The sequence below is a fragment of the Tiliqua scincoides genome, chromosome 8 (genome assembly GCF_035046505.1).
Source record: "Tiliqua scincoides isolate rTilSci1 chromosome 8, rTilSci1.hap2, whole genome shotgun sequence".
Lineage (NCBI taxonomy): Eukaryota > Metazoa > Chordata > Lepidosauria > Squamata > Scincidae > Tiliqua > Tiliqua scincoides.
In genome coordinates, this window is record NC_089828.1 from 46,595,556 (window position 1) to 46,619,859 (window position 24,304).

The window sequence follows — 24,304 nt, forward strand, 5'->3', positions numbered from 1 at the left end:
TGAAGTCCCTGTTCAAATCTCCAGGATTGTTTTCAGTAGTCACCTGGAGATTCTTGGAAACTCCAGGTCAGGGCAAGGGTTGGCAACCCTAATTCACCATAGCCTATGCTGGACTGGTTATAGCCTGCAATTTGAGATCTAGCCAAGATCCTGGGAATCAGAGATGTTACTATAGGATTCTTACTATTTCAAGCAACACTGTCTGGAGCTGTGCTAGTGAAATTTGCTCAAGGCCATGAATGTCAGACTTCTAGGTACTGCTTCAAGGGCTCCAATGGCAAGTGACACAACATCGACTGTCTTCTTTTCCTAGAGACACCCAAGTTCTGCTCACAGGTTTTGCTATTTTGTGATCTTTATTATTTGGCCTTGGGAATGGACTGCAACAGATGGGAAATGTTGGCTTCTGAGCATCCCACTTGGAGGCAGGCTGTGCAGCATGGCCTCTCCCAGTTTGAAGAGACGGCCAACAGACTGAGGCAAAGAAGGAAGGCCCACAGCCAGGGAGACAGACCAGAGACAGACTACACTTGCTCCCAGTGTGGAATAACAACAACAACAACAACTGGGTATTTATATACCGCCTTTCTGGTTATCGGACTTTATTCAAGGCAGTTTACATAGGCAGGCTGTTTCTAAATCCCCAAGGGGATTTGATTGTCACTCCCGAATCAGCCTTTTCAGCTGCACTAGACACTGTTCCAGAACCACCAAGTCAGAGCGCGATACCATAGTCTTCTGAGACTGAAGGATGGCAATGAATGATTATTTAGAACAGTGTTTCTCAAACTGTGGGTCGGGATCCACTCGGTGGGTCACAAGCCAATTTCAGGTGGGTCCCCATTCATTTCAATATTTTGTTTTTTTTAATATATTGGACTTGATACTACCATGATATGTGACTGCATTTGGGGAAATGTTACGGACTTGTACTTTTAACAAGTTACTATGTCTATTCTTTTAACAATGATAGTGCATGGGACTTACTGCTGGGTAAGTGTGGGCAGGATTGTAGCCAAGGATTGTTAAAACTCTTCCTGCTTGATGATGTCACTTCCAGTCACAACATCACTTCTGGTGGTCCTGACAGATTGTCATTCTAAAAAGTGGGTCCTGGTGCTAAATGTGTGAAAACCACTGATTAGAATATTTCTATACCACTTTTCAACCAAAAAAAGTTCACAAAGCAGTTTCCATAGCAAAATTACAGTACTCAATAAAAGATTCCCTGCCCTCAGAGGGCTTACAGTCTAAAAACCACTGCAAAAGACACCATGCTGGGGTGAAGAGGGACAGCTGCTCTCCCCCTACAAAATAGTTCACCACTTTAAAAAGTGCCCCTTTGCCAGTTAGCTGGAGAATGGCACTTTTTCTTTCCCTGTGTGGCCTGGCATTTTCCCTGACAAAAAACAGTGGTTGTTTAAAGACAGCTTCGAACTGTATTCAGGCTTCTAGGGGATTTGAATGCCTGTCTCACTGAAGGGCTCCCTGGAGTTTGTGGCAGTAGGTGTTAGCTGCTGCTCTCCTAACCACTTAGCCCTGGAAGCCTCTGGTGACAGTGATGCTACAGCCCTTCATAGGAGTGAGTTTGGAGATTGTATGTGAAGAGGGTCTGGATTCCATATGGTGATGGTATTCCTATCATGTGTTGATTGGAGGCTTCAGGGTGCAGGGAATTTGGGGTCATCCTCATGGCACCACTTTGTGATTAAAGGAGGGTGACAGAATTGGCTGGGAGGTGTGACAACAGCTTTTAGTATGCTTGCGCATAGGAGTGCAGGGTTAGTCCTGAAGTACTGGAACGAATCAGCTTGCTGCTGGATCTTTTCATTCAAATTGATATTCTATATAATGTACTATGAACAAACTGTTTTTGTTGTACACTTTTAGTAACATAAAATTTATGGCATAACATTGAATAAAACAAACAGGAGGAGTACCAGACAGTTACAGCTGTAATTCTTTGGCCATTACCATGTCTACTCCCCTTCTGGGCAACTAATGAGCCACCCCCTGGGGGATGCTCCCACAACACAGCTGGGGTCCCTTTAATCCCAGCTAATTGCCCTGCGCCTCTGGGGCAAGGAGCTCTGTTATGGCAGAAACAGCTGGGGAGGTGGCTTTTGTTCTAGAGACAAAGGAAGCAGCCTCTGCTTCAGCCCTCTGCCCCCTCCTTAGTGGTTTAAGAAGCAAAGAAAGGGAGAACCTTGCTCAGATGAATAGGGTCTACAGGAGGAAAGGACAGGGTGTGGGTCTTGGCTATGCTGGCTGCAAGGATTCCAAGCAGGTCAAATGGTATAGCAGACCAATTTAGTTTGGGATAGGAGCCTGCAAACATTTGGGTTCCAAGCCAATATGAAACCTCTTGGACTAGTACCTGGATCAGAGGCAGTCTCCTTCTTCCAACAGCACCTTTTTCCAATAGCAGTCAGCCCTCTAGGAAGCTCATAAACAGGCCATGAAGGAAACAACCCCTCTCTGTTGTTTGGCCTCAGCAACCACTTGCCAGGGATAAACTGTTCTTGAACATGGAGGTTCCATTTAGCTATCTATCATGGCTGGGAGCAATTGACAGAATTTGCTAATTTATCTAATTTAAGTCACCCATAGCTGACAAGGGGCAGAAAAATATTTGCATGTTCTAATATAGACCATTGACCAAGCTGACAAAATTCACATTTTTAATAGAGAGAGGTGCGTTCGGAGACTCTGTTGCAGAACTTAGAGATAGCAATTTTGTACCTCTAAAAATGTATTTTTCTTAGTTTTGTCAGAAGATTCATGCTACAATCTAATGCCCACTTTCCTGGGAGCAAGCCCCATTGAACACAGTGGGATTTACTTTTGAGTAGACCCATTTAGGATTGAGCTGCCACTTTACATTGCCAAGCAGGGACACTACAGGAACTTGTGCATCACTGACCTTGATTCAAATCACTATCCGGTTTGGAATAGCAATATATTTTAACTCCTACATGAGCCTTTGGAAAGGATAGTGGTGGTGGTGCATTTACTACACAGACAAGGTCTGGAAAAGCTTTCAAGATTTTCAGACACATTTTGGGAGAACCTGTGCCCCCTGCCTAACCCTGGAAGGACATTCCCACCAGTGAAGCATAGCCAGGTGTCATGTGCATCTGGCACTGACTGTGGGAAAGAGCACAAGTCATCCTTCCCTCACCTTGATAAAAGGCTTGTAGGCAAAACATAGCAGGAAAGGTAGCCAGAACTCAGTCTCTATTCAGCCAAGTTAGAAGAAAGACAATTAAGGGGACAATATCCAAGGATTTTACAAACATATACACAGAAAGGTGCCTGAAGGAACTACAGCTTCAGGCTTTAATCTGAGAATAGACTAAGTGCCAGGGGTTTCAGGTCTAGAGGAAGCACAGGAGAAAACTCACAGCAAATTGAACAGGAGTATTATTGATTTATATTTCACATTTTTATACCACCCTTCCTCCAAGAAGCTCAGGGTGGCATACACAGTTCTTTCCTTCCTTTTGTCCTCACAACAGCTCTGTGAGGTCGGTGAGGCTGATGGTGATGGATCCAAGGTCACCCGGGAAGCCTCATGGCTGAGCAGGAATTTGAACCTGGATCTCCTGGGTTCAAACCACTACACCAGTGGTTCTCAAACTTTTAGCACCGAGACTCACTTTTTAGAATAACTGTCTGTCAGGACCCACCAGGGTGATGTCATTAACTTGAAAGTTGTGTCATGGCCAGAAGTGACGTCATCAATTTAGGCTTCAAAACCTAAGCCAGGATCAGCCAATGGTCCCATTACACAGCACACTCATGGTGGTTTTTTTTGCATAGCTCGGAATCCAAATGTTCCAGCTCAGAAGTCAAAGCAGAACACATAGTCGTCTCCCCTTTCCAGTGTCCCATCTTTCCACCTATTCAGAGCAAAGCGCCAGGCCTCTCTCTCCGGGAGCCTAGCCTACCCTACCCAGCAGCTCTAGACCCTGTATTATCAGCTCCTTTTTTTCAATGGGGGCTGAGGTAGGTGCTATGCAACTCACCTGAAATTGGCTCACAGCCCACCTAGTGGGCCCCCACCCACAGTTTGAGAAACACTTCATTCCACCATCTTGCTCAGGGCTCCAGTGAGCCTGTAATGGGAGCCTGGAAGCTGGGGCTTATTATGGGTAGAAGGGCAGGTTTCAGGAGAAAGGAAAGGGAAAAGACATTTTTTTTCTTTCTCACCCTGAAACCTTTCCCCATTGTGTTATAGAGCACTAACAGGGCAAGCCTATGAATGTTTACTCAGAATTAAGTGCCTCTCAGTTCAATGGGATTTACTCCCAGGAAAGTGTGTATAGGATTGCAGCCTAAAGAACTTACTGGTAGGTTTGATGCTGATTGCCAGGGGTTCCTCCCCACCCTTTTGAAACTGGTATATAAAGAACAGGGAGGGGAGTTTTTAACCTCCTGGTACACATCCCCCCATTCCTACTTTTGACCTCCAAGATACTATAAACTGGTAGGAGTGCAAAAAGGGTGATTCCCTCCCCTTTCCTTTTTTTGCTCCCCTCCCCTCAGCTGACCTTCTTAAAGTTCCCTTGACCCTTGGGGCAACTGAGCATGGGTTCTCATCCAGCTATTTTGAGTCTTTTCCTGCCTTTGCTTTCATTTTCTAAATTTTGTATTATGTTTCTAATTAACTGAAGGATCTCCTGTGTGTGCAGAAATCAGTACTTTGTGTGTGTGTGTGTGGGGGGGGGGTGTCATTCCACTGCTGATAGATACTGGACCACCAGACCCATTGATATTAGAGACAGAACAAGCAAGACTCACAGCCACATGTTGCAATGTATCCCTTACTGGTTCTGGAGAGTGGAAAAGTGAAAAGGAAACTTTTTAGAACTAGATCCAATGGGTGCAAACTGCAAAAGAGGAGATTCCGGTTGGACATCAGGAAGACATTCTTGATGGTCAGGGTGTTTCAGTAGTGGAACAGATTGCTCAGGGAGGTGGTGGATTCTCCCTCCCTGGAGATCTTAAGATCTTGAGATTCTCCTTAAAGAGTCTCAACAGGCACCTGCTAGAGAAGCTCTACAGTGGTTCTCACACATTTAGCACTGGGACCCACTTTTTAGAATGAGAATCTGTCAGGACCCACTGGAAGTGATGTCATGACCGGAAGTGACATCATCAGGCAGAAACATTTTTAATAATCCCAGGCTGCAATCCTACCCACACTTACCCAGGAGTAAGTCCCACTGACTATCATTGTTAAAAGAATAGACATAGTAGCTCCTTAAAAGTACAGGTCTGTCACATTTCCCCACATGCAGTTGCATACCATGGTAGCGTCAAATCTAAGATATTAAAAATAAAATATTGAAATGAATGGGGACCCACCTGAAATTGGCTTGCAACCCACCTAGTGGGTCCCAACCCACAGTTTGAGAAACACCACTCTAGAAGGATTTCCTGCCACAGACACGAATAAGATGACCTTTCAGGTACCTTCCAACTCTCATGATTCTAAGATTATTTTTTTTTTCTGTTTCTTGCTCCTGAATTACCTCTATTCCCCTAGAAGAGTTTTAACTTCATAGTTTAACCTCCCTTCATCAGGGTACTTACCATAAGCTGTTAGAGGCTTAAATAAACCCCTCTTCCCACCACTCCCCTTTAACAGACATCTTCAGAATTCTTAAAAATCCTTAGGGAGTCCTGTTAGTTCTTATCTCAAATCTCAAAACCCCAATCTGATAAGATCTTTGTTGGGGCAGCCAACATTGACACAAAGGCAGGTTTTTGAGTTTTCTATAACTCTTCCCCAGGTGGAAGATAAGCTAAGCATACCCCCCCCCCCAAAAAAAAGTGGTGGGTGGGCAGAGGAGATTGCTGGGCACAGTGAAATAACCTCAAGAATCTGCACTTGAAAAGAGTCATAAAATGACTCTTAGGGTTTTGTTTTATAAAGATTTGGGTAGATCAGCCTCAATGAATGACAGGAAGGTTAATTTCATGTGGCACTTGGGGCCTCAGGGATGAAAAGGTAACAACAGCTGTTCCCCCATTTTTAGGAAATGCAGAGTCTAGCAGTTGCTCTGTCCTGCTGTAGTTTTAATTGAAGAACACTGGCTCCTTGGAAGACAAAGAGCTGATGAAAAAAGAATGCAGATCTGGACTGGAGGGCCTTATGGCCCCTTCCAACTCTGATGTTTGCTGTAATCCTCACCCCTCCCTCCCAATTTGCCCTGGATCACCAGATGTTTTTGCCTCTTTTTTTTAGGTTGTGGGCACCCCATGTCAACATCTCCCCAGAGCTGTGGGAAGGCAAGCCCTACAACCAGAAGAGTGACATCTGGGCTGTGCGCTGTATGGAGTTAACAGTCTGAAGAGGGTGTTTGAAGCTGCATTAAGGAGCAGAGCTGAGAGCAGGTTTGGCCTTAGCACCCTGAATGCACTTTCTGAACATGACCAAAAACTGGATCAAATCAGGATGGTGCAGTTGGATCAGATCAAAAGTCAGCACAGCTTAGCACTCTGTCAGCAGCTTAGCTAAATGCCTCTGGGAAGGTCAAAAGCAGAGTGTGATGGGAGATGGCTGCCCTCTATCATATGTACCCTACAACTAGTGTACCAAAGGTAGATTATCCCTAAACATGGAGGCGCCATTCCCAGCTATTGTGACTGACAGACCTAACTTCCAAGAATTTGTCTAGTTCTTTCATATAACTCTTTATCCTAGCAGCCACCCCAAAGTTCTTTGGCCATCAATGCCATTCAGTGTGTGTGCCCAGTTATCATTGTACTTTTGGCACAGAGCTTCACATCTGTGAACATCACGCACTCCATGGCTCTTTAGTCCTTCCATTCACAGGTCTGAACCTGCCCTGTTAGGCTCAAATTGGACACCATTGTTCCTGCCTTGATACTGTTGGGAATGAACTTAGCATTTCCAAGAATATTGCTTTATCTACTGTAACTGGAATGGTGAATCATCACTGTGCTTTACTGTGTCAGCACAATCATACATAAGATGTAGAAGTAAATCCCATTGATCTCAATGGGACCTCCTCCTAAGTAAGAGTGTATAGGGATTGCAGCCTGCATGATGATCACTGAGGGTTCCTTTTTTGCATCCCTTAGTGATTTGATCCCACCATTTACAAGGTCTGATTTTTCTTTCTCTACCCCACTTGCCTTTACAAGTTTAACACGCCATCTTGCATCTTATGCAATTGACTAGAGTTCTCAAAAGTTTGTGCCAAAAATAAACGGGTATGTCTTCGAGGTGCTACAAAGCTCCTTGTCATTTTTTTCTCCTAGTACTGTATTTTCTGACCTCTGTGCCCACAGCATTCTGGGAAGTCCTGGATGCTCACAGTCTCTTATAGTGGTCCTGAGCACCATTGTGGGTTAAATGCACATTTTTTCTTTTAATTTATAAACACATATCTGTGAATCGGGACAGTCCCCCAAGAACATAGAAACTAAAAAATTATTTTGGGATGGCCTCATTCCACTTCCAAACTGAACAGCACAAGTGGGACCTGTGGCAAAAAATTTTTTTTCCCTTTTTCACATTTTTAAACCACCCTTCCTCCATGGAACACAGGGGGGTATACATGGCTTCTCCCCTCTTTTTGTCCTCACAACAACCCTGTGAGGTAGGTGAGGCCAATAGTGACTGGCCCAAGGTCACCCAGGATATTTCATGGCCGAACAAGGATTTGAACCTGGATCTTCCAGGTGACTCCCAAACCACTACACCATCCTAGCATCTCCTCACCCGTAGCCAACCTTCAGGATGGGGCTCAAGGAAACCAGAACCCTCTCTTTGCCTCCTGCCCAATATTCTGTTGCCATTTCCCCCCCTCCCCAATGGATAACTTTCATGGCTCCTGAGGAACACCAGGCATGCATCAGATTATTTTCAATCTCCAAACTTACCAGCTTTTTTGTTTCTAGGGAGCCCCCCAAAGCTGTAGAAACAATTACCTTGTCTGTGAGTGACCTCATCTCTCAACCAAACTGATAGGCACTCAAGGCCCTAAGCATGCCAAGTTTCACATTGTCTCTGACCAATCTAGTTCCTTCGCCCTCTTTCACATCGCCAGGCCTTGCTTGTGTGCCAAAGGCCATTTTGCTAGCTCCCCAGGTTTCTGGGTCTGGCACATTCCTGGGATAGCTCCGCACAATGGCAAGGGCTTCCCAGGCCAAAGGAGCGTGACCCAGCTCGGAGGGGGGTGGGAAAAGATCAGGGAAGAATGTGGTCCAAGGGGATCATAATAGAGTACCAGCTGGAGAGTGGGAATGTCATTCTTTAGTTCTCAGAGGATAAAATACTTTCTATGAACTCGGCACATGCTTGAATGGTACCAATCTGTTCCCCTTCCCCCACCCCCAAAAATATTTCCCCGATGGTTTAGGACAAGGAGCACAATCTCTTCTAGGTGGGAATATACTTTCCTTGAAACAACACATCCACAGCTTGGAGGTACTCCTCATGGATTGTGGGTGCCCAGGTCTCAGCCATGGGCAAGAGGACAGACTTCTCCTATTATTATGAGTCTGGTCCAACAAGAAGCTGACGGAACATACCAAGATCCAGGTCTACAGAGCTTGCGTCCTGAGTACACTTCTGTACTGCAGCGAGTCATGGACTCTTCGCTCACAACAGGAGAGGAAACTGAATGCTTTCCACATGCGCTGCCTCCGACACATTCTCGGCATCACCTGGCAGGACAAAGTTCCAAACAACACAGTCCTGGAATGTGCTGGAATCCCTACCATGTATAGTGCAAACAGAGACGCCTGCGTTGGCTCGGTCATGTCGTGAGAATGGATGATGGCCTGATCCCAAAGGATCTTTTCTATGGAGAACTCGTGCAAGGAAAGTGCCCTACAGGTAGACCACAGCTGCGATACAAGGACATCTGCAAGAGGGATCTGAAGGCCTTAGGAGTGGACCTCAACAAGTGGGAAACCCTAGCCTCTGAGCGGCTGTGCAGCATGGCCTTTCCCAGTTTGAAGAGACACTTGGCCAACAGTCTGAGGCTAAGAGGCAAAGAAGGAAGGCCCATAGCCAAGGAGACAGACCAGGAACAGACTGCACTTGCTCCCGGTGTGGAAGGGATTGTCACTCCCGAATTGGCCTTTTCAGCCACACTAGACGCTGTTCCAGAACCACCTTTCAGAGCGCGATACCATAGTCTTTCGAGACTGAAGGTTGCCAACTAATATCAGTTGCACACTTTAATGGAAAAATCAGACCTGGCCACACTTCCTCATGATGCAGTTATGTCCAGGTTGGACTACTCTAATGCACATTACGTAGGGCAGACCTAGGAGGTACCCACACACAGGTGTTTGCCTCAGGTTGTGGATGGAGAGGGGGTGCCCACATTTGCCCACTTGCCTAGAGCACTCTTCTTTCTCTACTTCCTGGCTTCAAAAATGAAAGAAGGGATCAGAAAAACTGGAGAGGAGAGGTGGGCTGGAGTCTTTTTGAATCCAGGGAGCAAGCACACCACCAGATTAGGGGAAGGACATTTGGTGTACTACTCCAAGGGAGGGGTGGCTTCCGTCTCGGGTGGGCCCTGCAATAAAGCAAAAACAAAAGGAATTCTAACTAGATCCTGTGGGGGGGGGGCGTGTCTCAAAAAGCTTGCCTAAAACATGTAGCCTTCGCTCTGCTTCTGAAGTGAGGGGAACCAATGGGGCAAGTTCATTTCATAATTTGGGGGCCAGAACTGAGAAGGCCCTGTTCCTCATGGACACCTGCCATGGAGGGGAATATGCAAAAGGACTCGCATAGAGGAGCAAAGGCCATACAGGCAGGTTTGTAGGGGCAGAGGCAGTTCTTGAAATACCCTGGACCCAGGTCGTTTCGGACATTGACTTTAAAACCAACGCCTTGAACTGAGTCCAGAAACAAACTGACAGATGGAGCTAGTGAAGGCAGTACCTGGTCCAAAGTAATGCTGGGTCCAAATGCAATCTTGGTGGTTATGCCTCAGAGAGAAGGCAGAGCTGCTCAGTTCTTATTCTGCACCTGACTTTTCCCATAAGGGGAAGGGGGTCCAACCTTACACTATTGAAGAGTCGGGGCCATCACGGCTCAGGATAGTTAAAGAGATGGTAAGAGAACACCAAGTTACCTTGAATGAATTTAAGTCCTCAGACCACATGAACTACAACCCAAGGTACTGAAGGTTATTACAGATGAAATCTCAGAACTGCTGTCTGTAAGGATGGTGTAGTAGTGGTTTGGGAGTTGGACTTAGACTTGGAAGATCCAGGTACAAATTCCTGATCAGCCATTAAACTTCCTGGGTGACCTTGGGCCAGTCACTATCTCTCAGCCTCACCTACCTTACAAGGTTGTTGTGAGGACAAAAAGAGGTAAAGTACCATGTACACCACCCTGAGCTCCTTGGAGGAAGAGCAGTATAAAAATGTGAAATCAATAATCTTTCAGAACTCCTGGAGAATGGGTAGGTGCGAGAGGATTAGAGGTGAACAAATCTTGTCCCTATCTGTAAAAAGGGGGAGAGGAGGATCTAGAAAACTGCAGACCCAGTCAACCTGATGTTAATATCCAGTAAGCGTTGGCCCATACCAACAACCCCATGCTGGCCCACAGAAATCACCCCACACTGGCTTTATTCTGAATGTAAACTATTTTGAGTGCACTTTGGTGTGGAAGGGTAAAATATAAACAAACTAAGGGCCCAATCCTTTCCAACTTTCCAGTGCTGATGCAGCCATGCCAAGGTGGTGTGTGCTGCATCCAGAAGGGGGGCAGCAGTTATGAACGCCTTCTCAAAGTAAGGGAAAGTTTGTTCCCTTACCTTGGGGATGCATTGCAGCTGCATCCAGACTGGAAAGTTTGGGATTGGGCTCTAAGGCTACAATCTTATCCACACTTACCTGGGAATAAGCCCCATTGACTATAATGAGACTTACTTCTGAGTAGATGTGCATAGGATTGGGTTCTATAAGACAGTGGGCTGCCTAGTTTTTTTTTTCACAATGGAAAAATGCACAATTCCTGGCAGCTGCAAGGCCTGAAGGGAGTCCCTGTAAAGGGCAGTGGGTGGGCCACCCTACTCCCTCTCCCAGCATTCCTACAAGGGCAGTTCTCAACAGCCAGCCTAGGCTCTTGGCTGCAGACTTCCCCCTCCACCCCAGTTTGAAAACAAAGCAGTTGCTTGCTTTGTGACACTGCCACCCAGTGTCAAAGAAAGAAAGTGGAAGAAACTCAAACCCCAGGATCAACTCAGGCTGCAATCCTATCCACACTTACCTGGGAGTAAGCCCCACTGACTATAATGGGACTTACTTCTGAGGAGACATGCATAGGATTGGGTTGCTACAGAGGTTTTCTCCAGCAAACTGGAACTGAAGCCAAACCTCAGATCTCTTGGGACTGAAACAAAGAAAGAAAACCTCTAAATGTAAAAAGTGAGAACTGGTTGAAAAGAGTAATCAGGCATTCAGCTTGAGTCTGTACAACTAAGGGTGCAATCCTAACCCCTTATGTCAGTGCTTTCCAGCACTGGCATAGTGGTGCCAACATGTGCTGCATCCTGCAGTTGGGTGTCACTCACGGAGGCCTCCTCAAAGTAAGGGAATGTTTGTTCCCTTACCTCAGAGCTGTATTGCCCTTATGCTGGAAAGCACTGACATAAGGGGTTAGGATTGGTTGGCAACCTTCAGTCTCGAAAGACTATGGTATAAGCCTACAGCACCCGGTATTCCCAGGCGGTCTCCCATCCAAGTACTAACCAGGCCTGGCCCTGCTTAGCTTCCAAGATCAGATGAGATTGGGCATGTGCAGGTGCACCCTAATATTCTGTTTTCTGGAGATATTACAACATTCTGTTATTTATACAGTATTCCATCTGTAAAACCAAATGTTTAAAATGCACAAATAAACACTTCAATAAACATTAAATATTTGGTCTAAAGTTACTTATCATTGTAAAAAAATTTTTGGGGGGGGTAGTTACAGGGCAAGCAAAAAAGTTGGATATTGTTCTGCGTGAAACATGTGAAGAGATGAGAGATGAGATACATGAGCCAGTGGGATGCAATGGATGGACTGTCTGGACAATGGGGATCTGGTTCCAAATCACTGCTCAGCTGTGAAGCTTACTTGGTGACCCTGGGTCAGTTGTGATGGCACAGCCTAACCTACCTTGCAGGGTTGTTGTGAAGGGGGAGGAGTCATGTGCACTGCCCTCCTTAATAGGACAGATGGGATTTACAAATGAGACAAATTATAAATAAATCTAAACCAATTCAGTGTTCGAGGCTCCAATCCTAAGCATACTTACCAAAGAGTAAGCACCATTTAACAAAATGAGACTTACTTCTGAGTAAACATGTGCAGAACTGCACTGTGAATCAGTTTCCAAAGCACTTTTAAACTTGTGCTGCAGTCCGAAACAAGCCTCCTCAGAAGTAAGTCTCACTTACATTTACCCCTCTGGGACACTTGCCTGGTAGTAAATCCCATTGAGCTCCATGAAACCTTCTTCTGAGTAGACATGCATAGGCTGTCACATTGCAAGTCTGTGCATGACTACTCAGAAGTAGATATCATTGAATTCAATGGGACTTACTCTCAGGAAAGTGTGTCCAGGATTGTAGCGCCTGAACTGCACTGGAAAGTTCAAAATGTACTGAGGGCCCAGTCCTATCCAACTTTCCACCACTGATGCAACCATTCCAAAGGGGCTCACACTGCATCCTGTGGTGGTGGTGGGGCAGTCACAGAAACCTCCCCAAGGTAAGGGAAGACTGCATTGCAGCTGCATCAGTGCTGGAAAGCTGGATAGGATTGGGCCCTGAGAAACAGGAATTGACCCCAGATTTTGAAGAGGTGCATCAATGGCCTGTCCTCTTTAGAAGAAGGGCTACATGGGAAGCTTGGAGCTATCTGAACAAAGGAACAATCTTATGTGTTAAGAGCCCAAAGAATCTGAGGAGGTAGAAGAGGGGGAGGTGACCACCCACCAGACATCTGTCTTCACTGTATCAGGAATGGCACAGCCAGTACCTCCTGCTCTAATAAATAAATAAACAAACAAACAAACTAGTAGTATATTAGTACATTAATATATTAGTAGTATATTAGTAGTATATGGTATGTTAGTATATTAATATATTATACTAGTATATTAGTATATTAATTCTAACAGTAGTATTATCTGTATACTAGTAGTAGTATATTAGTAAATTAATAGTAGTAGTAGTATATTAGGGCACAATCCTAACCCCTTATGTCAGTGCTTTCCATAGTATATTATTTGTATACTAGTAGTAGTATGTTAGTATATTAGTATAGTACTAGTATATTATATTAGTAAATTAATAGTAGTAGTAGTAGTACTGTATATTAGGGCACAGTCCTAACCCCTTATGTCAGTGCTTTCCAGCACTGGCAATAGCGGTGCCCATGGGGTGTGTCCTGCATCCTGCAGTTGGGTGGCACTCACGGAGCACTCACGTGGCACTCACGGAGGCCTCCTCAAAGTAAGGGAATGTTTGTTCCCTTACCTTGGGGCTGCATTGCCCTTATGTCGGTGCTTTCCAACACTGACATAAGGGGTTAGGATTGCGCCCTACATATATTAATAAGATCCAGTAGTATATTAATTAGCATATTATATTAACATTAGTATTTAACAATACTTAATTAAGTACTATATTATTTAATTAAAAGTAGATACTATTAACCTAAGACCAATTCTGCACCTTGCACAAGCGATGAAACCAGTTATTGCTTAATCTACTGCCTCTGCTAGTCTGTCCGGTTTGCACAACTGTTTCTGCCAGTCACAGGAGGGAGGGATGTCTGTGCTGCCTCCACCCCACTGAAATCCTCCTCGGCCCCCTTTCACAGGAGACTTTGCAACCACAAGGACGAGAGGACTGGTTTCTTGGGTTGAGGCTCCTGGAAAGCCGGCCCTGGCCCTGGCTGAGACCTGCCCTGCGCCAGGATCTCTTTTGGTTTCGCTTTGCTCAAGCGATCTAAGGCGGTGGGCGCCTTGTGGCGGGGAGTTCCGCAAGCGAATGAGGGAGCGGCCAGAACAGAGCCGTCCTCCTGCAGGGGAAACACCGTCGCAGCGCGAGAGGCGAGGCGGGTCTGCTCCTCCTCCTCCCCCGGGTGGGAAGGCGGGTCCGCCCCAGGGGAGTGCACGTGGCCGGCGAAGGCGCGCCCGGAGCGGAGAGGCGGGCCGGCTGGGCGATGGGCCCCTGGCTGCGCTCGGCCGGGCTGGTGGCGGGCTCTACGCTTGTCTTCGGGGCGCTCCGCTGGGCGCTCCGGCGCTGCCCGCTGCCCGTCCACGTGCGCCACGACGCCACCCGCACCTGGCGCTGGAGGAACCTGCTCGTCTCCTTCGTCCACTCCATCGTGGCCGGGCTCTGGGCCGTCCGGGGGTGAGCCGGCAGGCGGGTGGGGGCGAGGGCGCTCCTGAGCGTGCACAGAGTGCTTTGGGAGGGTGTGGCTCCTGGGCGGGCTGCAGCTTCTGTCCCAAAGAAGACAGTGACAGCCCAGTCCTGGGCATGTCTACTCGGAAGTAACTCTAGTTGTATTCAGTGGGGCTTACTCCCAGGAGAGTGGATAGGATTGCAGCCTGAGTGACAGGCCAATCCTATGCATGTCTACTCAGAAGTAAGTCCCGTTGTGTTCAGTGGGGCTTACTCCCAGGAAAGTGTGGATAGGATTGCAGCCTGAGTGACAGGCCAATCCTATGCATGTCTACTCAGAGGTAAGTCCCGTTGTGTTCAGTGGGGCTTACTCCCAGGAAAGTGTGGATAGGATTGCAGCCTGCATCCATTTGCCCCGGGCGGCAGAGGGAAGGGAGTGCCAAGTTGAAGGAGGGCTGAAGCAAGTTCCCAAACCACTTGTCAAGGCAAAGAAGAGTTGACTTTTCTATTCAGATGTCTGTTCTATTTTTCCAGATTTTTTAAAAAATATGTATATAATTCTGTATCTATATAGCCAGTGCAGGCTCCCAAAGCAGATTCTTTAACATGAGAAAGAAGAGAGTGTCCCTAAGCATGTGCAGAGTGTGCAGACACCGCCTTAAGGGGCATAGCTTGCAGGCAGAGTGGGTCCCCAGCAGAGTTACATATTCATATGTTGATCAGTGGTTCCCAAATTGTGAGTAGTGGCTCCCTGGGGAACTTTGGAAATCAGTGAGGGTACCTGGGGAATTCTCATGGAAATACCCTCTGCCCTATACAATGTAAAGCAGGGGTGCCCAAACCCCAGCCCTGGGGCCACTTGCGGCCCTCAAGGCCTCTCAATGCGGCCCTCAGGGAGCCCCTAGTCTCCTAGTTCCGGAGATTTGTTGGAGCCCACACTGGCCCGATGCAGCTGCTCTCAGCATGAGGGCAACTGAATGACCTCTCACATGAGCTGTGGGATGAGGGCTTCCTCCACTGCTTGCTGTTTCACATCTGTGATGCAGTAGCGGCAGCAAAGGAAAGGCCAGCCTTGCTTTGTGCAAGGCCTTTTATAGGCCTTGAGCTATTGCAAGACCTTCAGTCATTCATATAACTTCATCTTTAATATATTTATGTAAGCTTATGTAAATTTATTCAAATTTTAAATGTAAATTAATTCTTTCCCCGCCCCCCGGCCCCCAACACAGTGTCAGAGAGACGATGTGGCCCTCCTGCCAAAAACTTTGGACACCCCTGATGTAAAGGATTGTAGCCCTAATGGAGAGCCACAGCCAATGGCCCAGTGGGTCAAGGGAGCTGCCAGTCAAAAAAGTTTGGGAACCAATGGTGTCAATTATTAATAAATGAAATTTGCAAATCTTGTGTGTGCAATGTTTGAGGAAGAGGTTTTAGTTTTTTTTTTTTTTTTTTTAACTCTGGAATTTGGAAGAGCGAAGGAATGTCCCCATTTGTTTGGAAAATCCAAAGTAGGAGCCAACTGGATTTTCAGCACTCTCCTAGGGAGAAGCTTGCCAAGAATAAAGATGGATTTAGTCTGCATTCAGGGTCTCACAGATTTGCCCACATCATATACATTGATGTTGCATTTTCCCTTCCCCTAGCTCAGTGTGCTTATAGAAATAACCTTTTTGTAACCTGGTCTCTGCTTTTTACCCAGAATTCAGTCCCCTTGAATTTAGTGGGGCCTGCTTTCAGGTATGTGAATATAGGGCTACAACCTTAGTGACTCTATAATCCATATACATCTCTGGTCACACCTGCAGTCCCAGGGGACTGGAACCTGCAACATCTTTTGCGCTTTGAACATAGAAAGCACACGTCCTGAGCAGAAGGAAATGGAATGGGCTGCAAGGCAAATCAGTATCCTAAGTGTTCCTTTTGCTATTGACTCTTTTCTTCATTTTTCTTTCACAAACCAGGGCGTGTCAAGTGCCTGAAACCCTCTTTGATCTTGTCAACACATCCCCTCCTTCAGGGTACTTGCTGCTGTGCTTCTCTACAGGTATGGGCCTCCAGGAATGTCTTCGTCAGCCAGGGCCTTACCTGCTTCCCATGTCTGAGTGGGTATGTGCAACCTGGCACGGTCCAAGAGATCAATGGAGAGTTGCACGTAGACTGGGATCCAGATCTCTGCCCACCAGAACACAGGTTTAGGAACAAAATTACAAAGGTATTGAAACTGCTAGAAACTAGAGAAGCAGTGGGCAGGGAGGTTAATAAACTTAAACTTTAGTCGAGTAAGTGTTGGGACCAAGATTTGCAAGGGTTGTTGTTGTTGGCAACCTTCAGTCTCGAAAGACTCTGGTATCGCGCTCTGAATGGTGGTTCTGGAACAGCGTCTAGTGTGGCTGAAAAGGCCGATTCAGGAGTGACAGTCCCTTCCACACCGGGAGCAAGTGCAGTGTGTCCCTGGCCTGTCTCCCTGGCTATGGGCCTTCCTTCTTTGCCTCTTAGCCTCAGTCTGTTGGCCAAGTGTCTCTTCAAACTGGGAAAGGCCATGCTGCACAGCCTGCCTCCAAGCGGGCCGCTCAGAGGCCAGGGTTTCCCACCTGTTGAGGTCCACTCCTAAGGCCTTCAGATCCCTCTTGCAGATGTCCTTGTATCGCAGCTGTGGTCTACCTGTAGGGCGCTTTCCTTGCACGAGTTCTCCATAGAGGAGATCCTTTGGGATCCGGCCATCATCCATTCTCACAACATGAGGTATTCTGGTTCTAGTGCAGTGGTTCCCAAACATTTTAGCACCGGGACCCACTTTTTAAAATGTCACTCTATCAGGACCTGCCTAGGTTTATCAGACTTTTAAAAAAGGAGATCTAGAAAGAAATAAGTGTTAATAACCAGAAAAAGACCCTCAAACATTTATATCCTTATATTTATTTATTTATTTTTCCCCACATTTTTATACTGCCCTTCCTTCAAAGAGCTCAGGGCAGTGTACACAGCTGCTCCCCCTCCTTTTGTCCTCACAATAACCCTGTGAGGTAGGTGAGGCTTAGAGAAAGTGACTGGCCCAAGGTCACCCAGGAAGCTTTGTGGCTGAGGGGGGATTCTGTGATTGAGGGGGGATTTGCACATCCTTGCAAACTGCAGGAACTTTGCAGAGTAATTAATAGCTAGAGTGTCTGATTTTTGAATAGCCTCAGGGTTTGAGGCAATTAGTTATCTGATCTTTCCATCACCTTTTGGAATCCACCCGAAATCAGGTCACGACCCACCAGTGGGTCGTGACCCGCAGTTTGGAAACCACTGTTCTAGTGCCGTAGCAATAGTAGAGATCAAAAAAGAAGGAAAATTCCCATGCTGCCTTTAATCTCTCAAAAAAGGAAAGGAGCATTGTTTAAATGATCAAAATACACACACAGTTATAGTTAGAAAACATCCCACCTAAGCTATTGAGAAAGTAGAAGACTTTTCAGTCTTTTAGAAGACTGAAAGCCCAATCTGAACAAACTTTCCAGTGCTGATACAGCCATGCCATTGGGGTGTGTGTTGCGTTCTGCAATGGAGGCCAGTCATGGAGGCCTCCTGGAGGTAAAGGAATGTTTGTTGTCTCACCTGGGGGCTGCATCGGCGCTGGACAGTTGGTTAGGATTGGGCTATGAGGCTGAAATTCCTATACACACTTTCCCGGGAGTATGTCAGTTTTGAACACAGTGGGATGTAGTTTTGGGTAGACATACATAGGACTGCTGCGAATGTCCTTGGAAGGATATTGGAAGACCAGTTCTTCTCAAAAGTCTTAGGGTTCCGTCCAACATCAAGTTAGCTTTGGAAAGGGGCTGTAGGTCAGTGGATGAGCATCCCTTTGAATGCAGAATGGCTTGGGTTCAAAACCTTGGAGAGCCCACTGCCAGTGCTGGCAATACTGAACTAGATGGTGTGACTTGGTACGTAGCCTGGGTACCTAACGTAACCAGCTTGGCCGTAGTCACTGTGTGTTCTAAGTTCTTTTTTTTAATGTTTATTTATTACAGATACAGGGCAGGGAAATGTGCTAGACTTAGGGATGGGTCTACACAGGTTAACTGTGTGTTCCAAGTTCTAGTGATCCATTTGCATTAGAATGGCAGTTAAAGTTTTGCCAATGTTTGGTAATTGGATTCCTGGCAGGTTTTGGAACTATTCAGTGGTGAAGCTCGGTTAATCTAAAAGTTCTAAAAGGGGCACTTGTTGGGTATGGCTGTGCCCTCAACTAGCTGATTGTGCTTGGCTCATGGAAGGTGCTTTTGGCTGACTTTTGATCAAGAAGAGTTGATTTTCCAGGCAAATATTCCTTTCTGATTTTTGTTTTGCTCAATGCAGCTGTGTGTCCTCTCTTGACCTTATTCTGGGGCAATGAGTTTTACAGATCATTTTGTACAGGCACACTAATGCTATCCGGAACTTTTGTTTATCAACTGGTGCATGATTGTGCCAGCAGATGTAGCCAGACCTCTGTGGCTGAGAGTTGGAGTGATATTTTGCTAGGTTTATTTTGTGGCAGGTGTCATCAGAATTTGCACCCATCTGTCTGAATTAGAGGTTTACCTGAGCCCATGGAGGGAAACATTAGTGGGCAGAGACTCCAGCAGATGTGACTTCTTTCAGTACCTGCAAGTTTCATGAGACAGAAGGCCATGGGTACAGGAATTAGTGAGAACTACCGGGTTCTGTTATGTAAGATGTATGCATTACAAATTAAGGGCACAATCCTATGCACGTTTACTCAGAAGTAAGTCCCCTGTTCAATAGGGCTTACTCCCAGGAAAGTGCACATAGGATTTGAGCTTAAAAGACTTTCAAATGAGGCTGCAATGATCAAGGGTTAGAGTACCTTCTCTACAAAAGAAAAAACCTAAAGTTTGAGGCTTTTTAGTTTAGGAAAAAAAGAGCGCTAACAGAGGCCATAGTAGTAGTTCAGAAGAATCAGGACAGATTTTAAAAAACCGTCTTTTCTCATACATCACGAAGTGAATGCAACAGGATGTGGTGATGGCCACAAGTTTCGATGCTTGGTGGAAAGGCTGGACACATTCATAGAGGGCACGTGTCTCAGCAACTATTGACCCATCATGGCGATTAAAAAGATTTCTATGCAGAGCAAAAAAAATGTCAAAACTGTTTAAAGTTGCAGAATAAATGGAAGAAATGGTTCCCTGCCCCCGAAGGGCTCACAGTCATAAATAAAAGGTGCAAAAGAGATTCCAGCAAGCAACCACTGGAAAGAACAAATGGGCCAAGAGGGACAGTTGCTGTTCTCTTACTGCACATAGAAGTATCTCCACTTTAAAAGATACCTACTTTTTTTGCTCAGTTTGGAGGGAAGATGGAACCTCCATGTCCAGAGTCAGTCTACCTCTTATTATAATCGGTAATTACCAGTTGCTGGCATCAAACAATGGGAAGGTTATTGGTCTGTGTCTTTCTGGAAGCATCTGATTGTCAGTTATTGGAGATAGAATGCTGGAATGAATGGACTGCGGTCTGATCCGGCAAGGTGATTCTTGGGCAGCTATGATTTCAAAGCAGTTTTAATGTGGATTTTGCAGGCGCACATTTTGTACTAACAGCGGCATGAACTACGTCTGTTTTCTTCCCAGGTTATTTCATCCATGACAGTCTTGATATCATAGTTTGCCATCAGTCCCGTGCCTCCTGGGAATACCTGGTCCACCATGCCATGGCAAGTATAGGATGCCGTGCAGCAGGCTGGCATGGGATATGCAATGAGTGGGTATTGCATTGATGGGAGCCATGAAGCCTGTGCACTAAGCACTTGGCACTTTTGTATTTGCACCCAGAAGGGGGACGGCCCAGCCACTGCCCACTGCCACCCAAACTGCTGATGCATGCAGCCCTTATAAAAAAAGCCCCAAGCACCACTTCCCTCTTTACTTTGCTCATGTGGGAATCCCACTTTTTTTTCCTTGTTGCGAGTCTTCCTGTTATTTAAAGGGCCTGCATTAGAAAGTGTGATCTCTTTAAATAAAACAGGAAGTCTCACAAAAAGAAACAGAAGCGGAATTCCCACACAAGGGAGGAGCAAGGTAAAGAAGCTGATCGGTATGGCTCCATCCATGACAGGCTGGAGAGAGGCAGTGGTAGATTTGGGGTGAAGGGCACCCTGAATCTGCTGCTCCCCCTGGCACCCTCTCCATTGCTCACTGCGTGGATGGACTGGCCGTGTCCAGCACTGTACGTGCTATTCTCATTCAGTGCCAGGCCACATGCTTCCCAATGTGCAACTCAGTCTCCTAGCCACTATATTACAGCAGCTCTATGCTAAGGAGCCTTTTAGAGGGTGTTTGAGGGTTTACACTGAGGGCACAATCCTAACCAGCTTTCCAGCAGTAAGTTAAGGGCAGTGCAGCTTTGAGGTAAGGGAACAAACATTCCCTGATCTTGAGGAGGCCTCCGTGACTGCCACCCAACTGCAGGATGCAGCACATGCCCCATTGGCACAGATATATCAGTGCGGGAAAGTGGGTTAGGATCTGGGCCTTGGAGATCTAATTGCTCTATGCCAGGGGTGGGGCAGACATTCAGTAGTCACCAGTGCAAAATAGCAAGGAGGAGGTAGAGCGTGTAATGAAATAAGGACTTGAGAGGTGGAGTCCGTTGCAAAAAGGTGCAGTGAGCCTTTGGTATCTATGGGGGATCTGTTCCAGGACCCCCCCCCCCCAATACTTATTTCTGTGGATAATGGAATCTGTGTGGAGGGCCTCACAGGACGTCCCAAATGTGACCAGAAGTGTCTTCCGGTCACATCCAGGAGATGTTCCGAAACGTGAGGCCACATGACAGAACCAAGAAGGCCTCCCAGACACAACCAAGGCATCCAGAAGTCCTGTGCGGCCCAACAGCCGTGGGCTTGGCACCCGTGGATACTTAAATCCACAGATGAAGAGGGCCCACTGTAGTTTGTACAATCATGTACATGTTTTGGTTGCCTACTATTTATGCTTGCATCCCTCGGCGGCACACATTGCTCCATATTCTGCTCATGTTCCAAACAAGCTCAGCAAGGCTTTGAACCTGGATTGCTGGGAGCAGGGGAGGACCCGAGAAAAACAATTGGGTTGATGGTGGGGGCAGGCAGGAGGTTTAGGAGTAACGGTGATCACCTGTAGCTCCGGAATGACCTTTTGCCCATCCCTGTTCTGTGTGAGCTGAGTGTGCCCAGAATAGGTGAGGAATCTTGCCCGACTGCCCTTTTCACTGAGCAACCCTGAGGGTTAACTTGGAGAGGCCTCACAAGGCACTGCCCTGACTGTTGAAAAACCTGCTCTCCTTCCTTTCCCCAGGCTGTCACAGCCTTGCTGTCTGGGATCTTTCTGGAGCGCTTCATTGGGGCCGGCGTGGTGTCGCTCTTTGTGGAGGTGAGCAACATTTTCCTGACCTTCCGGATGATGATGCGCCTCGGCAACCTGCCCTTCCCTGTCATCTACCAAGTCAACAAGTACGCCAACCTGGTGATGTACTTCCTCTTCCGCCTGGCGCCCCAGGCCTACCTCAGTTGGTACTTTGTACGCTACGTGGAGGTGCGTGGCCAGGGGGCCCTCCTCATGGTCAACCTGGTCCTGCTCGATACCATGATTCTTGTGTACTTCTCACGCTTGCTGCGCACCGACTTCTGCTCTGACCCACAGCGTCGAGACTTTGACAATGAGAAGAAGTTCCTCAATGACTAAGCCTGTTCCCTGCTTAGGAGGGAGGGAGTGGGGAGAGCTGGCCCGCTGCTGCCTCATGACCCACCCTCGGGGTTCGCCACCTGTGTGCCTTAGCTGCCCAAGGCTCCACATTCGCTGTTTCGTTACTTAATAAAGCTGTTTCTTCCAGATTGTCTTGAACAAGAGAAAGCCGACCTGCTGGCCCTGCTCTCCTGGATGGGGCTGCAGTCTTCCTAGGGGAAAACGTGGGGCAGCCAGGACTGATTAACTTAGCAGAAAGCAGAGGAGGAAACTAGAAGATGGGGGTTGTGGGTGGAGGCTGTTATTAGTGTTTGTCTCCCATGTTTTTGTTGGGAGTTGGGGGGGGGCAGAAGTGGTGTCATGCAATAAATTCTTTTTGCAACCGGAACTCAAATTCTAGAGCTGTTCTTGGTGCAGCAGCAGTGGGGAGAGGGGGTCCAAATTACCACTTTTCTCTATTTGTTATGGGTCAGTTGTGTCTAGGACTGCAAGATGAAGAGAGATCTAAGGACTGAAGCAAGTTGGAAGGGTGGGGGAGAGGAAGGGAAAGGCTATTGCTTGCCTGGCTGTTTTCTCAAAGAGGGGTTGATTGCCCCAAGGGAATGTCAGCAGAGGCAGTGGGGTGACATGTTGCCATGCAAACGAGTCCCGTGTCCCAGAACGAACTCTCTGTGCTCTGTGGCTGGCAGCCTTCCCTGCTTCCTCCTGAGCTCCTCACCTGAGCCACACATCCAATCCCAGCCTTGGAAATCCAGGCTGGTTGTCTTACTCGCTCCCACAAGAGCTGCCAGCGGGTGACACAGAGAGGCCTTCTCTCTGCCTGTTGGTGTGGCTGGCAGCCGGGGGGGGGGGGGGAGAGAGGGAGACTGGTCTGTTGGTTGGTTGCTGCAGGGCCCTTGGCTGTCTTGGCCTCTGCTGGGTCTGATTCCCAAGGTGCGCAGCTTCTCCCAGCCCACAATCTGCTGGAGGAGGAATGGGTGCCTAGCAAGAGATGAGCAGGCAGTGGAGGGGGTGGGTGGGTTGCGTCAGCTGCACCTGCTGCCCTGTGGCATATAATGGGGTTGTTAGACACAGCTTTGGCAGAGCTGTTATTCCCTCTGCTCTTTTAAGCAAAATAAATCTGGTGCTGGGCTCTGAGCAAATGAGGGCAATCAACATGATCTGCTTTGATTGCATGACTAATTCTGCTTATGTGTTTATGAACTGACTAATAAAAATATACTCTTAAAGCACACACACACACACACCCTTAAAATTGTTACAGCACAAGGAGCTGTAGCTGAGATCCTTTTTAGCCACTTACATTTTGGAGAGAGATCTATATCCTCTCTCATTTATACTGTATTGTGCCTAGCTAGGAGATCAGGGCACCTTAACATTGGGTTATCACACGATGTCTTCACAGCAACCCTATGAGCTAGGTTTAAAGAAAGATGTGGCCACCCTAGCCCTAGTGAACACCGCAGGCGTGATCTGTGTGTACATACACAGGCGCATGCACACAAAATGAATTATATTTATTTTTGTTTTAAAACACACACTGTGTTCATAGCTGCATATCCTGGAATCAGGGTGACCAGATGTCATAACTGCAAAAGAGGACCAGGCCCCCCCACCCCAAATGTAGGACATCCCAGAAAAATGTAGGCCATGACAGAATAAAAGCTAAAAACGCTCTTACATTGACTTCACGTGGTTAATTTAAACATATTACTTGTTATTCAATTTAAAACTATGCATTTAATTTATTACCTAGTTTATTCATCACAAGAAGGCTATGTGCTGCCTGCTCACACGGAAAAAGAGAACATTTAAGTTCTTTTCCAGAACATGAGGCTAAAAAAAGGACACGTCCTGGAAAAAGAGGAGGTCAGGTCACCCTACCCAGAACGATCTCCCTGCCATTCTACTGCCTATAAACAGAGACAAAAGTGTCCTCCTGCAGCATAATTCACCTTCCATTAGCCCCCCTAAGGAACGCTCTTCGTATTTACTATTGTCCACAGAAATGTGGTCCGGGGGCTAGGGAGCTGGGTCTGGGATATGTGGGTCCAACTCCGCTCTCCGCCACAGCCTCAGATGCGCAGCCTTGGGCAAGTCACTCAGACCCAAGCGCAGTCTTTCATGTACACGCGAATGAGGTGGGGGCTGGCTGGAGCCATTCAGTTGGCCTGGGTGGCCCACAT

At 47.0% G+C, this 24,304-nt stretch overlaps 1 protein-coding gene across 1 annotated transcript; it reads left to right on the top strand.

The window, feature by feature from the left end:
• Window positions 1-14,189: 14,189 nt before the first annotated feature.
• TLCD1 (TLC domain containing 1) lies at window positions 14,190-22,445 on the top strand. The gene is made up of 4 exons (XM_066636317.1): window positions 14,190-14,415; window positions 16,368-16,450; window positions 20,028-20,110; window positions 21,732-22,445. Exons 1-4 carry the CDS (start codon window positions 14,225-14,227, stop codon window positions 22,116-22,118), a joined length of 744 nt encoding a protein of 247 aa, XP_066492414.1. The 5' UTR covers window positions 14,190-14,224; the 3' UTR covers window positions 22,119-22,445.
• The last annotated feature ends 1,859 nt before the right edge of the window (window positions 22,446-24,304 follow it).

Coding starts and splice junctions, on each gene's coding strand:
- TLCD1 (XM_066636317.1), top strand. CDS start 14,225: ATGGGCCCCTGGCTGCGCTCGGCCGGGCTGGTGGCGGGCTCTACGCTT. Junction 16,451..20,027: donor GCTGCTGTGCTTCTCTACAG/GTATGGGCCTCC, acceptor TTTTCTTCCCAG/GTTATTTCATCCATGACAGT. Junction 20,111..21,731: donor ACCTGGTCCACCATGCCATG/GCAAGTATAGGA, acceptor TCCTTTCCCCAG/GCTGTCACAGCCTTGCTGTC.